Source organism: Mus musculus, chromosome 6 (genome assembly GCF_000001635.26).
Source record: "Mus musculus strain C57BL/6J chromosome 6, GRCm38.p6 C57BL/6J".
Taxonomy (NCBI): Eukaryota; Metazoa; Chordata; class Mammalia; order Rodentia; family Muridae; genus Mus; species Mus musculus.
This window is the reverse complement of record NC_000072.6, coordinates 115,475,142-115,490,632: the sequence shown is the minus strand read 5'-3', so window position 1 is coordinate 115,490,632 and position 15,491 is coordinate 115,475,142. Positions and strand designations below refer to the sequence as shown.

The following is a 15,491-nucleotide window of genomic DNA, read 5'->3' as shown; positions in this document are numbered from 1 at the left end:
CTGTCTAAAAGTGGGTAGATGACAGTCCTGAGAATGAGCCAGCTTTAGAGCTGTCTCTGGGCCTCCATACACATACACAGCATCTACTCACACATAAACATATATATGAGCACATATGCATGTCAAAGGATGAAGAAAAGAAAGAAGAAAAGAAATAAAATGAGGAAATCCTTTCCCCCATCTGTGATGGCAGAATGGGAGACATGCATTCATTCTTTAAATACTATAAACAATTTTATAATGTGGTAATTTTTAATATTAAAAGTAAATTGTAAATGTATCTTTATAAACAATATGCATAAAATAGATCATGTTCTAAAACTTTTTGTTTTTAAATGCTTTTTCACAGTAAATTTCTTAGGTGTCAGATTTTTTTCCCTCAAAATAATAGTGCAATCAATAGAAGGAACACGTTGTCAGCGGGTGGGACTTTCCTGCTAATACAAGTCCTTGTAGATCTCCTGGAGCAGGGGGTGAAGGCTCATGTCTGTCTCTGTCTTCTTGATCACATGCAGTAGCTGCACGTGCTCTGTGACGATCTGCCTGAGGTCTGTCATCTTCTGGAGCACCTTGGCGAACAGCTGAGAGGACTCTGGGTGATTCAGCTTGAGCTGCAGTTCCAGGGCCTGCAGCAGGTTGTCTTGGATGTCCTCGATGGGCTTCACGTTCAGCAAGCCTGGGCGGTCTGGGAGAATGAGAAGACAAAAAGAGGCTTTGTCAGACCTCCTCTGGGGCTCTAAGGAGTGCAGCTTCAGATTCCCTGCTCCCCAGGCTGGAGAAGAAACCCAGTTCTCGAGCTGTTAGGCACATGCTTTACCGAAGAGCCAAGACCCCATCACCGCCCTGTTTCTTAAGCAGGTTCGTGGAGCGAGGCTCTGCAGCTAATGGGCAAGACCCAAGGATGGAATCAAAGGCTCAAGCCCTTCCCAACCAGGACTAACTGATGCAATGCCATCAGGAGCATCCTGTCTTCAACCCAAGGCCTCTTCTGGCAACATGCTTCTCCTCACAGAAATCACATTACCAACCTTTGCTCCTGGAGGAGTGTTTTGTTTGTTTGTTTGTTTTTGTTTTGTTTTATTTTGTTTTCCTTTTTAAACTTCTACCTACATTCTCATAACAGCTTCAAATAAGATTTTTCAAGTGTAAGCCTTGCTGTTTTTTTGCTTAGCACAAACACATCCCATTACCAGCAAGATAAAAGACTGCTTCACTTTGGAGGGGTCTTCCCCTCCCTACAGGGTAGCTGAGTTTCTTCTGAGCGATGAGATTACTGGGGCTTTTCATCAGTCTTAATTTTTTTCTTCTACCGTTTTTTTTTCCTTTGTTTTTTTTTTTTTAGGGAAGGTCTCACTGTGTTGCCTAGGCAGGCCCCAAACTCCTGACCTTTCTCAGCCTTCCTGGTTCAGCCTGTCAGTCTGCAGCTACAGGAGTGCAGTGCTAGTACTTGGTAGGACACCCTTGTGTCAGCTTTACTTAACCAGGAAGCAAATGCTGCTAATGCCTTGCCACAGTGTGACATTTGCTATAGATTGTGGTGAATATGTTTTGCTTTTGGTTTTCCAAGAATTTTAAAGTTTCAAATTTGTTTTAGACAGGAACATTGGTTAAATTTTATTGATGGCATTTAAATTTTTCTATCTAAAGAGATATGATATCTGAAAAGATATGCTTTTATCTTAACCTAGTGTAGGGGATCACATTAACAGATATCCTATGTCCTTGCACTCCTTTGTTAAGGTCTTATTTAGGGCTTTGTGATATCTGTGGGTGATGTAGTTGGGAGTGTTACAGTCTGAGCCAGCATTGCCTGTTGGGCAGTGACTAGGAACCAGCCTTATGTGTGGATCTCTGTTTTTGCTTCAGTTTTAACTGCCCCTTTGTGAGTCCTTGGAGTTCATCTGAAGAGCCCTTGGGCAGTGGTAACAAATCCTTCACTACCTTTAACTTTTCTTCTGTAGCTTTTCATGCACCTAGGCTTTCTATAACATACAAAGTAAGACAAGTAAATTCTTTAGGATGGAGTTGTACATGATAATCTACTATAGCCTGGAATCTATTTTATTATATATTGTAAAAAGTCTTTATTAACTAAGTGAATTGTGCATAATGGTGAGTGGGTTTCATCATGACATTTCCATACATGCACAGTATGTACTTTGACCATGTTTTCTCCCGTTACCCTCATGGTCCCCCTCCCAGCCCTGCTGAACCCTTCCTCTCTTTAACTAGTCCCTCTTCTGTTGTCCTTTTCCTCTTGATAAACTAATGGAATCTTTCCTTTTTATGCTTCTGAACTCAATGCTTTTTGTGTGTTTTCTCATTTTAAAATTTCATTTGTAAAAGACATCTATTTTTCTTTAAAGTTTTCTATTAAGTTTATTTCTTTTAGCTTATGTGTGCTTTGTCTGCATGTATGTATGCACCCCACATGCACACCTGCTGCCTTTGGCGGTCAGAGGAATGCATTAGGTTCCAGTTGGTGTGAACTACTAGCGGGTGCTGAGAACTGAATCTGAGTCCTCTACAAGAACAGCCAGTGCTCTAAATCACAGAGCCATCTCTCCAGCCCTGCCCCCTATGTTTTCATTAAAATATAACCTTTAGTTTTATTAATCAACTTAAAATCATATTTTTTCAATGTTTAACTCCTTTAAAAAGTAAATGTATTCATCTTTCTTGTTTTTTCTCCTTTCCTAATTTCTTGACTTGAGTGCTTTACTCTTTTAGTTTTGGGATTTCTCATAAGCTCATTAGGGCTCTAAATTTTCCTCCAGTGTCACTTTGGTCTCATTCCACAGGCCTTTAGGAATAGGCTCTCATTGTTCTTTTGAAACAGCCTATCTTAGAATGTTAGCTTTATTTTTTTTTTAACTTAAGAGCTATATAGAACTGTATTTTAAATTCTCTCTCTCTCTCTCTCTCTCTCTCTCTCTCTCTCTCTCTCTCTCTCTCTCTCTCTCTCCTCACTATGTGGTTCTGCTTCTGCTTCCTGAACGCTGAGATCAAATGTGTGCTCTACTATATCCACTGCTTTGAAATTTCTGAGTAAAGGGTTTGTGTTTTGGTTCTTGTATTCTAAGTTTACTGTGTTTGTTAGAATATACAGATTTTCTTCTTAAGACCTACTGAAAGTAGGATTGATTCATATATAACATTTAGGACCCACTCATTGTCTTGCATTGATTCCTAGGCTAGCCCTGCAGGTTGCTCGCTCTGTTAAGTGCTGCAGCTCCTCCCCCTTTACCATAAACCTACTCACATCGTTATATCCTGCTTGTCTGCTGCTGTCCCTCTCTCCCAGTCTCAGTTTCTCTAGTTATTCTTCTGCTCCAATAGCAGCAAGTACTTCTATTTCAAATTCCTTCAACATCCAGATCCATCAGACTATCTACTCAGTGCCTGCTGCCTGAAGCCTCTTCACTTCATAGTGACTCCAGCTGCTTCTTCAAACAGAGCCTTCTCCCCACCCTTTCTCTCTTGCCCTCATCTTTTTATTCTGACCCGCACAGCACCTTATGATCACCTCCACTCTCAGTGTCTGAGGTTACATTTGCTGGGTGGTTATATATTTCCCCGATTGCGCTCATCTGATCCAAACACTATAACTTAAGTCCTCCTTTCCTTGTGTTGCCAGCACTGCATTCTCTTTCCTGCTGTGCCTAGGAAGTAGCAGTGTCCTGATGTCTCTGAGCCACCAGCGGATGGATACCCAGTGAGTGATCAGCTGGCTGAGTTAATGGGCAAGTGGTTGTTCTGGCCAACAGTCCCAGATGGAAGAGTATATTGTAGCTGGTGAACAAGCCTGAAGGTAGAATCACCACAGTGAAGACTCTGCCATGAATGGTGTTTTGTTTTGGCATATCTAATGGAGTCTTGTAACCTTTATCCACAGACAAAGCTCAGGAGGACAGTGTGGTCTCAGGGTGGGACTTTGAGAACATTCTCTTAGCTTTGATTCTTTTTCATTACAGAAGAAAACATGTCTTTGGTATGACTTTTTTTTTCTTCTCTAACACATCCCATCAATTGGATTAAGTAAGGTTTCCTTTGAAATTCCAACATTAAATGAAGGACCATGGGAATAATAACAACAATGAAAAGTCTCAAGCTCTAAGGATGGAATAAATGACTTAGTCCTGGCCTAGAGAATCCACCCCTGGAAGTACTGTGTCTTTCTCAGTTCTGACACCACAATGAAATCACTTGGGGCAGCAAGGCAGTTCAGCAGGTAAAGCTCTTGTTGCTGTGCAACCCCAGAATTTGAACCCTAGAACTATGTGAATAAGGAGAATGGACTATCTTCTGACCCTCTATATATGTATCATGGCTATGTGTATATATGTATATGCCTATGTATATGTGTGTGTGTTCACATACACTCACAATAAAGAAAAAAATTTCCAAAGTTAAGAAGCCACCAAAGCTTCAAGGAAAGCTGGATTTTAGATTGGGGCTCTGGTATAATGACTGTTGCCCCCGCCACCACTTTAACAATATCTCAGGTTTTGAAAGCCTGAGGCTGTGTGACTGTGCGTGCATTTCAGTCCTAGCATGCTGTGTAAGCAGGGTGGTGTGAGGCTCCTGGGCCCACACAGCCTGTTCTGGAAGCCTGGGCTCCTGGGCCCTTTCTCCTTCCTCCTTCTTTTGAGCAGTACCAGTGGGGACAAAGCTGCTGAAGAGATCACATGAATGAACACAGGGTCTCTATCAAACAACGAGATCCTGGCAGGCAGACGATGGGCTGGAACCTGGCTCGGGGAATGAAATGCAACCGGCCGCTCCAGGACTGGGGAAGGATCTGGTTTGGATTTTCAGACGCTTCTTTGGCAACTTCCTCTTTCTGATGTGATGGATGATGCTTGGCTGAAGGGCTGAGATACTGTGGCCACAGATTAAATATATTTTCTCCAGTGACAAGTTAGATCATTTACTGATCAGCCTGGCTGTCCCCTGCCCAAATCTCTGTTCAGGGAGCACACAGTTGAGGAAGGAGGCCACAGAGCAGAAAGGGCCACATTCTCCATCTTTGTCTTCACCAGCTCCATGACCTTGGGTCTGACTATTAAATTTGTTGGGCTCAGTTCCCTCCTATGTACACTCTATCAGTGACCTCTAAATCCCTAATTCAAAAGTTCTAAGATGCATTCTCATCTGTAACTCCCTCTAGTACATAGTTCACGTAATTCAACTAGGGAAATAAATTTAAAAATTGAATTGGAAAAGTGTATTCATTGGCTTACATATTAAATGTAGAACCAGCTTATTTAAAAACACCCCCACCCCCTCTGCAAAAAGCCAGTCTCTTTTGGTCTTAGGTCAAAGGCAAAATAAATCTATCAATTTTTCCTCTACTTCTGCTCCTCACGAGCACTGGGAGCTCCTCTGCTCTCTTCCCTGTTTCTCTTCTCACCTTTCTCAACAGCTCCCTTGGACCTTGTGAGTGGAGACTGTGCCACAGACAAGCCCCCAGAGCCTTCCCATCCTTTCCCTTTCCTCTACTCCCTGGGGCCCAGGGCCTGCTAGGAAATTCCCTGAAAGGCTATCTGAGGTCCTTGTACCTTGCAGAGGTGAGAAGCAGGTCTGGAGTAGACTCAGGGTCAAGGGCTCTGTGTTGGCTAGGGCTTCCTAGAAGGCCCTTTGGGGGAAGCCCTGTTGACTCATATACTCTAGGAGGCTGGAGTCAATTTTTACATCCTTACTCCCCAGGCTGCAAAGTGGGAAGGGCTCTTTCCGGTCTTCATTCACACAGTCCTGGGATTGATTAGAGAGCAACTGATTTGGGCAGATCTTCAAAGCTTCCATCTTATCCAGATCTGATTCTGCCTTGAGAAGAGGGCTTATCTGAAGCAGACTCAATGCTAGGCTCTACTAGGATCTACTCACCTGGGCTAAATTCCCCAAGCACACGTTTTCTCAGGAGGCTCAGGCCCTTACAGCAGCAGGCTACAGGTTAGGTTTCTTGAAGGACAGGCAGGAGGACAAAGGCCAGTCCTTCTGCCTGGTCCCTAGGAGTTGCTGCCTGCGACTTCCCACCTTCCTTGTTGGCTTGTGATAGATTAAAATGGAAAGTACTTAGGTCCTTTAAAGGGAAATGTCAGCTGGTGGGGCAGCTATATATTGACCTACAACCATGAAGGACTTCCGTTCAAGTGTGAGGAACACTAAGGACGAGAAAGGGAGACTCAACACTCTGCAACTTAACTTCTTTTCCAACTTACTCCACCATTTCTTTTATTGGATTATACCTTAAGTTCCAAGATGGGTTCTAAGGGGACCTGGACCTGGACCTGGAACCTGAAGACTCAAGTGTTGTAGCCCTTCCGCTTAAGTAAGTTTCCATGTGCTTTTGGAGAACTTAGGTGATCTTTCTGGGGATAGTTTGCTTTTGAAGGCAACCATACCACATCTCTCATAAGGCCATAGTGAATTACAGGAGTAAGAACACTAGAAGTTCTTACTCTTTGTGTTTGTTCAAACCTTGCTACAGTGTGAGGTCAGGTCAGTGAGGGTAGGGAGGGGTGTCAACAGCTGGGAAACAGAAGGTTTGGAGGTGCTTTTGGTAAGAATGGAAATTTGGGGGCATAAGAAATTAATTTTTAGTACAGACATGTCTGGGGCTTGGGCAAGTTCTCCCTCTCACAGTTGAAAACATACATGTAGGACGGCTCCAGAAGAGGCACAAAGCACAGCAGCCATGTGTCCAGGGACATATGTCTTGTAGAAATGAAAGAGCTTGGGGGTGCTTTTCTGATCTAATCTTCAGAATCATATTACTCTTAGGTAGACTGTGAACAGAGTAAAGTAAACTATCGAAGGGTCTGTGGCTATTCCCGCCCACTAGCCTCTCTTTAGGAAATATACTATGCAGGAGAGCTGGTTCTAGTACAGGGATCCACATTAAGATGAACTGGTGAGATTAAACATATATGTGTTCCACGTACTTGACCTGGGATGGGATCTTCTAGGCTTTAAGGGCAGTTGCTGATCTGAATGTGCAGCTCTGGGTCAGCAGTACCAGCTTTGAGTACGAGTGAGAGCTTTGACTTTCCAATTAATGTTGCACTGCATCACCACATGATGACCTTGGGAATATTTATGAACCTCTCTTTACTTCAGTTTTCTTGTTTTAAAAAAGGGAGTTGGCTCAGTGGATCACACTTGTCATCCAAAATACTCAGAAGCTGCGGGAGGAGAATTGCTTGGGCTCAGAAATTTGAGGCCAGCTTGGGCAACATAGCAAGAACCTGTCTAAATAAGTAAACAGCTAGGGTTCTATTAAAGTCCTTGTCTAGTATGCATGAATTCAATCCACAGCACTGCAAAAATAGTTTTGTTCACATATGTGAAAGTGTATGCACACGGAGGTGAGCAACAGTCTCAGGTATCCTCAGGTGCCATCCATGGTTTCCTTGTTTGCTTCTTTCCTTGCTTCCTTGCTTCCTTGCTTCCTTGCTTCCTTGCTTCCTTGCTTCCTTGCTTCCTTGCTTCCTTCCTTCCTTCCTTCCTTCCTTCCTTCCTTCCTTCCTTCCTTCCTTCCTCCCTCCCTCCCTCCCTCCCTCCCTTCCTTCATTCTTGGGTTTGTCATGTGGAGCCGCAGGGACCATCTATCCCTGCTTTTCCAGTATTGGGATTATAAGCACTGGTCACCATATCTGGCTTTTAAACATATTTATATTATTTATGTGTGAGGGGTGGTGAATATATACCATGTGTGTGAGTGTATGTGGAGTCCAGAAGAGGATGTCAGAGCCCCTGAAGCTGGAGTTGCAGGTAGCTGTGAGTTTGTGATCCACCTAATCTGAGTGCTCCTCAGAAAGAACAACAGCGAATGCTCTTAATCACTGAGCCATCTCCCCAGCCTCATAGCACACACACACACACACACACACACACACACACACACACACACACACACCAACCTGGGTCTGGGAATTGAATTCCTGTCTTCATGCATACAAGGCAGGTATGAACTCTCTTCTCTGCTCATTATGAAGGCAAACAATGGTTTTAAGCAGAGCTAGAATGGTAAAGTAAGTCACAGTTTTCTGAGTGTTGAGTGTGTTCACACATGTAGCAGGTTTCTGAGCTTTAGCTCAGGGGTTACTCCTTCACTTGTCCCTTATTCTGCTGTGTCCCTGGTTTTCCTGGGTTCTCTCTTCCCTGCTCTTCTTCCCTTAGCCATTCCCTTCTTTTCAGCTTTCCCTCACCTTCCCTGTTCCAGATGTTTCCCTCTTTCCAATCCTGGGCTGAGGATTTATTAGGAAAGTTAGCAGAGTCAACCTAAATTAACGAGAGGTCTGACCAACAGATGATTTGAGGCGTGGGGTGGTTTACTGCTGCTATCAGAGAAATCAGGGTGCAGTAAAACAGAAGCCTTGCAAATGCTTCACAGATAGATATCATCTGCCTGCTGCAGGACGCATTGTGCACATGTTGCTGGTGGACCCTCCCTCTGACGCACTGAAACATTCTTACACTTCCCTGTTCAAGCAATGATTTCACGTTAATCAATGCTTTCTCTATGTTGGATAACAATAGGTTTAGCAGAATGGCAGAAGGGGAAAACCACAATGAAATCTGTTATCTGTCCATCAGCTAGCAGCTCCACATTAACACTCCTCAGTCCCCATCATCACAGAGCCAGCTCCTGAACAGGAACACTGAAAAGGCAGGTGATACCTTCTCTAGATCTGGTCAAAGCTAGTCTGTCCCTCTACAGGGCCCCCAGGGAATAGACCTGGGATTAATTCTATTTCAAGGTCTTTGAGGATGGAAGTGGGTCTTCTGAGTTCTGTCTTGGCCCTGGGCAGTCCTTGTGATCCTTCTAGCTCTGCTGTACTAGTCACTCAAGGCTCAGCCATGTGCTCTGCTTCAATTCTGTGCTTTCCGTGTTTTGAGCAATTCTATCAGGATTGGTAGCTGGTTGGGGCTGGGAGTATAGGTAGAGGAAGAAGGGTTAGTGGAAGGAAATAGGAGAGTAACCTCTTCCGAGGCCCCCTCCAGCCTGACACGTTGCTGCCCTCAATGTACCTGGTGGCTCTGCCAAAGGGAACAAAGGAGGAAGGGCTGAGAAAAGGGTTAAGAGCAACTCTGTGACTTTAGATCCATGACAGCAAACCAGCAAACTTGAGACAGTAGCCTTATCAACTTCAGATTTCCCACTCCTCTCTCTCCTCTCCTCTCCTCTCCTCTCCTCTCCTCTCCTCTCCTCTCCTCTCCTCTCCTCTCCTCTCCTCTCCTCTCCTCTCCTCTCCTCTCCTCTCCTCTCCTCTCCTCTCCTTTCTGAAGAACTTGTGATTGTAAACCATAGATATGACTTTCTAAACACCTTAGTTTCCTGCAAAGTCAAGGGAATTCTGGGTGGGAGAATCCACAGTCCTAGCTTCCCCTGTCTCCTTGGGGGCCCAGGATTAGGGGATTTTGATCCTCCTTCTTTGGCTCCTCCTCCTTCTCTGTATCTCTTTCCCTTTGGGTTTTGTTCTTGATCTGCAACTAATCCCCTTAAAGTGATAGCTGATAAAAGGATTAGTTGAGAGCTCCCTAGGGGTATTTATATTGTAGGAAGGATTTTAAGGACGGTTGGTGGAATTTTAAGCCTTTTGACTGGCAGGATGGAGTGGAGCTACTTCAAATGATATCACAGAGGAGAAAGGGGAAATTAGCATTCACTGTGTGCCTAGCAGTGTCCCAGGCACAGTGCCAAAAGCTTCATATAATGCTATTTTACTTGCTTGGGGAGCTGATAAGGAAGTTAAGGCCCAGGGAGGTCAATAATTGCTGCAACCGCACATCTAGGAAGTGGGGGAGTGGGGCTTTTGGACTCTTGTGTGTGATTCTGGAGCTTTCTCCCTGGCCTATCCAGAGCTGCAGTAGCAGGTGAGAAGTTTTGTTTAGGCTGCAGCACAGCCCTTACGCCCTCCTCCCACCCCCATCCCTTGCCCAACCTCTCTGTTAGGTGACCTGAGGACCCTGCATTCACCCTTCCCCACTTGCAGCTGAATGGTGCCCATCTGGAAGGCTGCCTGGGTCACCCAGAGTTTAAACACACATTTTGAGAGTCCAAAATGATAAAGTGCTCTGAAAAGCCACATCTCTTATGACTGGCTAAGGAGCCTCTTCCTTGGCTGCCAGTGTGGACAGGAGTGACTCAGCAGTTCCACTTTCAGTCCTGTCTGCCTCAGACAACACTGTTTGCTCAGTCCCGAGATGATGGCGGCCTACTTAGCCAGGGCGGAGGAGGAAGTTTTATTTCTGGAGCAGTTACAGATAAGGGGTCTTCTATCCTCTCCAAACAAGAGCCTGCACATAGATTCTCACATGTATGCCTATCTATGGGGTGACTCTAAGATGTTTCACTATTTTCTCCATTACCCCATCCTTGCCCCCAGCTCTCTGGTTTTTAGTGTTTAGGTGCCAGTTGCAAACTCATAAATATACCTCACCCCTGTCATACCAAGTGCATGAGGTTATGAAAACAGAGAACTAATGGGACATTTCTAGATAACTCAAAGTGAGTCATTATTCAAGGCCATTCTGCTAATCTCATGCACAGTGTAGGTAGGAGCCTATTAGATATGCTAGTCCTTAGTAAACCAGCTATTACTCTGTGATATGACCATCTCCTGATGGGGGACAGGAGACATGTTAATGCTGGATGTCCAGCTCAAGAGAAATTAGATGCCCTTGTTTATTTTTAATACCTGAAGAAGACATGGAAAAACAACTTTCTCAATTGGGAAGGAAGTTAAATATTTAGCTGGCATAGAAGAAGTAGGAAGCTGGCATAATGCTGAGACTGTAGCTCAATAGGGAAGCTTGTGCTCACATGCATGAGGCCATAAGTTCAATCCCCAGGACTACTAAATACACAAAAGTGTTGGCCTATTGCTATTTATAGTTATTTTTAATGTCTAGTTTCAAAGTAGTTTGGATATTGTGTCCTTTTCACTTAACAACTATGGGAGACATTCACTGACTAAAAGGGGTATAAAGGCTCTGGGCTGAGTAGAGTCAAAGTATGACTATGTGGAGCTCCCCTGAGACACATAAAGCCTGTTTTTCCAGAGATATGTGCTATACTGTGCACTGTAACTCACAGAAATCACTCTGTAGTAAAATGGAAGCATGGCACGTATACTCAAGAACTGAAGGGGAACTGAGGTCCAGGGTGGAGGAATACGCCCAACCTTGTAGTCAGTTGGTCCTTCTGCCCCAAGTTATCTGCAGTGGCTCACTGGGTCTGAGCTGTTGAATGAGGTGCTTTGCAATGGCCATGAGCAAGTATCTATCTGTCTGCCTACACAGAGTAAGTGTCCCTGTGCTCAGTTGTTCCTCTAGAGCACGAGAAACGAAGACACAGGATGGTATTGATGGTATTTAACTGTTTTAAATCCTCTCACCAGTGCGTGTATGTCTGTGCTCACCCAATCCCACCTGACCCTGTGTACATGAGGTCAGAGGTTGGCATCAGGCATCTTCCTTACTCCCCACCTTACTTTCTTGAGAAAGGGTTTCTCACTGAAAGTGGAGCTTGATGCTTCGGCTAGGATGGCTGGCAAGCAACGCACAGGGATCTTTCTATTTCTGCATTTCCAGTGCTGGCTTTATACTCATGCCACAGCAGGAGGCTTTTTACATGGGTGCTGGAGATCTGAACTCAGGTCCTCATGCTTGCACAGCAAGCACTTCACCAACCCAACAATCCCCCAGCCTGTATTTATAACTTTCCTTTGTAACCATTTACATCTCTTATGACCTGGCATATGACAGTGTCTGGTTAAGTGGAAACATGTTTTTTTTTAGCCATTTGAAGTTTACTGTCTACCTTTGTGGGAAGCTTTGCAAATGCTTGTGTTCAGGTGCTCATTACATGACAAATGTAAGAACTCTGACACTGGCATTCACTGTATCAGCAGCCGGAGGCCTTTTCCCAGCACTTTTCAAAACCAAGCAAAGGGTTTGGGAAGATGGCTGCTCAGTGGGCAAAATGATTGCTAGTTACTTAAATTATGTCTTAAGAGGGCATTGGATATCATTAACAGTATATGAACGTTCTTAATTATGATATTTTGATAGCCTCTAAAGAACTCTAAGAGCAAGGTAATTAAGATCTTTATCTCAATTACTCAAAAGGCAACAGAATTTCGAAGGAAGTACATGGTGATGGTAATGATGATGATGGTGGTGGTGGTGGTGGTGATGATGATTGCAGTGCTGGAAATTGAACATGCCCAGTTTTGCACATGCTCAATGTGAACTTTGTCACCAAGCTACATCTCTGGTACCAGCCTGCCTATACTACTGGGTGTGAACTTTGGCTCTATCAATTACTAGCTCTGTGACTATAGGCAAGTGGCTTGAGTCTCTGAAGTTCCATTTTCTCCATCTGTAAACTGGGGTATAGGCTGCCCAGAGCTTCAGCAAAGATAGATACAAGACTAGGAATAGAGCACATGTCCTGGATGTTTGGGACATTCAACAAATAGGGACTACTGCTGCTGTTTCATTTATTATAAATATCTGTCAACTTACTCCAGGTGTTGTCTTTGACTCTGTTTTAAGTCTAATGAATCAACAAATACATCCACTGGCCATGGTCCATGATGAGGTCCTGGGGCCCAAGCTTTTGACCTGACATAGCAAGGTCAAATTGACAAAGACTATCAAGTCTTCCTTCATGGGTAAGTGTATAACTATGGGAGCATAACCTCCTTCAACCTACTCACCAGCTAGTCACTCAAAGAACAGCCGTCCCAAGCTGCTTACAGAAGGAACATTGCTGGTCTTCTGGAAAGAGCAGGGGACACTCTGTAGGTGGTTGGCAGAAGCCGGACTCTAGAGGGTAAATGAGGGGGTTGATGACTTGCCATCTGTTGCTGCTGTAGGGATAGTTGCAGTTTCTCTGTCACTCAGACAGCAGTGGCAGTTTGCCTTGAAAAATACATTGTAAAATCCAGTGGATTTCCTCCCTCATATCTTAAAAGTTTAGGACAAATCAAAATAGATTCCAAGCTTCTCTGAATTAACAAGAGCTTTTTCCTGTTGGAGAGTGCCAGCTGGACCCTCCGGGGCTTTTCTTTACTCCACAGCACATACTCAAGGGGGCAAAGTGTCCCGCGGAGTGTCCTGGAGTTTGCCAGGTTTCCTGAGCTTCATACTTGGCATTGGCCATGGGGCAGGGCTTGAAAGCTTGCTAGCAAGGCTGGCATGGGTCTGTGGCGCCAGTTGCAAACATCTCCTTGCTGGATGCAGTTTTACTATTCTCTACACCACCTACCCTGTCAGTAAGACTAGAGGGTGCACCGGAAGCTATTATCTGCTGGGATTACAAGGAAGTGCTCCCCTGGCTTCCAGGCTCAGGCCTTAAGGAAGGAAGGTGGGAGTGGGGGTTGCAGTTACCAGCTGCTGAGAGTGAACGGTGATCCTGTATCAAGGAAGCAGAGGGGTCAGGGCTACCACAGTGACAGGACGTTTGGCTTTTAGCCCAGTCCTACTACTGTTCAGTAGGTATCAGATTTGTACAAATCTGAGTCTATGGCCCTTACTTTTCTGCCTGTGAAGTGAGAATAAAGGCATGGCTGCATTGCTGGGGGGTGGGGGTGGGGGGATGGGAGACTGGCTATGAGCTGCCTTTAAGGAAGTGCTAAGCTTTGGCTCTGAAGCACTGCTGTCCTTTTTATTCCATTTCTTACTCCAGCTCAGAGGAGACAGAGACTTTGAGAACTAGGTCATCTTTCTCAGCAAGCTGGCTGCAAGAGCTGAGTTCAGGAGGAGTTGCTAAACACAGTTCAGATCTAAGAACCAGATCAACAGGGTCAGCAGTGTTTAGTGGGTAGTAACACTTATTTACCCAGCAAATCCCCAGTTGGGTCAGATTGACACTTCTATCTACAGTCTTTCTCTTTGGTCCCTCTAAGCCCCCTCTCCTCAGCTCTGATCCCAGATCTTACACAAGAGCTCACCATTTCCCCAGCCTGAGCACCTCAGTGCTTTCACCAGAGCGAACGCTCCAGCATGATCGGAATGGACCAGTTGGTTCTTGGCCAATGTACTTCTTTTCAAAATCATTAAAACAAATGACAAACTTCTGAAGGGCTGAAGAGATAATCAGTCACTCTTGTTAAGGTTGGATAGGGCAGAGCTCTGTTTTCTGAGTTAAAGACTCTTGTTTACATGATGTGTTTCTTTTCTGGAAGTTTAGAATAAGGAAAAACAACTAAGCAAAGGCTAACCTGGAAACTGTCTTGGGATACTGACCTCACATCTATGGATGATAAGAACTTACTGGAAGCCAGTCCTTGGACTGGGAATGTATGGTGGACAGCTTTTACCTGGCCTGCACACAACCAGCTCTCTGAGGAAAGAGAAGAACCACATTCCTGTGTACTGGACAAATGTGGGCCAGTTTTACTCTTGTCTGTTACTTGGATTTAGACTTCACCTGAAAATATCAACTTTGGTCGGGAAGGACTTTCCTTTTTGTGATGTGGGACTATATCAGTGGTAAATCCTCTGCCTTGAGGAATTCTAGATTTATTTACAGGGGTTAAACGATCTTAATAATCTGGCAGGCTGCTATCTTGGGAATATCTTTCACTGTTGTGTGGGTCAGATGAGATCAGGATCCTGGCTTGTGGAAAGACTATCTGTGAAGGGCCAAAGGAATTACTTATACAGAGTCCTTGTTACTGGTGCCATTTTAGCTTTTATACACTAACACGAGTTAGTAACTACAGTATCAAATCCAAGGATAGTATTTATAGTGTAGTCTCTTGACCAACTAGTGAATGGTACATGCATGTATATTTGTGTGTATGCATGCGTATGTGTGTATATGTATACGTGTATGCATGTTTGCCTGTGTACTTTTATTTCTCTAGTGCTTAGAATCTTTACAAGTATCAAACAAGCACTCTTCCGTGGATCTCCTGCCCCCAGCTCATCATGGCTGTTTCTTGCTTAGACCTTTCCTATTTATACGGTAAGTAAGAGCTCTAAATGGTTTTTCCCAAATGCTTCCCTTAGTATTAGTGGATATAAATGACTGCAAACTTTATGGAAAGCAATCTTCTTAAGTAATAAAAAACTTAAAATACGCATAGCTATGAATTCTATTCCTGGAAATTTATAACCACAAAGCCACCTGAGATTTAGATAGAAATTTATATAGAAGAATATCCAATAATTAAAATTTAGAACACTTTTCAAAGAAAGATATGTTGGCACAACCATATAATCTCAGCACTGAGGCAAATGAGGCACGAGGATCAGGAGTTCAAAGCCAGCTTCAGCAACATAATGAGTTCAGGGCAACTGAACTGAGACTTGAATCCCTGGGACCCTGTTTCAAAAAACCTAAACAATGAAATAAAACAAATAAAAACTAAAACAAGAGAATATAATTTCAGCAACATTCTGTTTTCACTATCATTCAAAATAATAATGCAAATATACAGGGAGATGATTTGGTCTGTAAGAGATCCTTTATA

At 44.0% G+C, this 15,491-nt stretch overlaps 1 protein-coding gene across 13 annotated transcripts in view; it reads right to left on the bottom strand.

The window, feature by feature from the left end:
* Positions 1-228: 228 nt before the first annotated feature.
* Positions 229-15,491, bottom strand: part of Pparg (peroxisome proliferator activated receptor gamma) — a 129,526-nt gene continuing 114,263 nt past the window's right edge. For 8 of the 13 annotated variants that reach the window (XM_006505743.4, XM_006505737.4, XM_030255223.1 and 5 more), the window contains one exon: positions 229-685. In XM_006505743.4, the coding sequence (XP_006505806.1) occupies positions 438-685 (248 nt within the window). In that variant the 3' untranslated portion in view covers positions 229-437. The remainder of the gene's footprint in view (positions 686-15,491) is intronic. The other 5 variants (NM_001127330.2, NM_001308352.1, NM_001308354.1 and 2 more) reach the window with 2 other exon arrangements.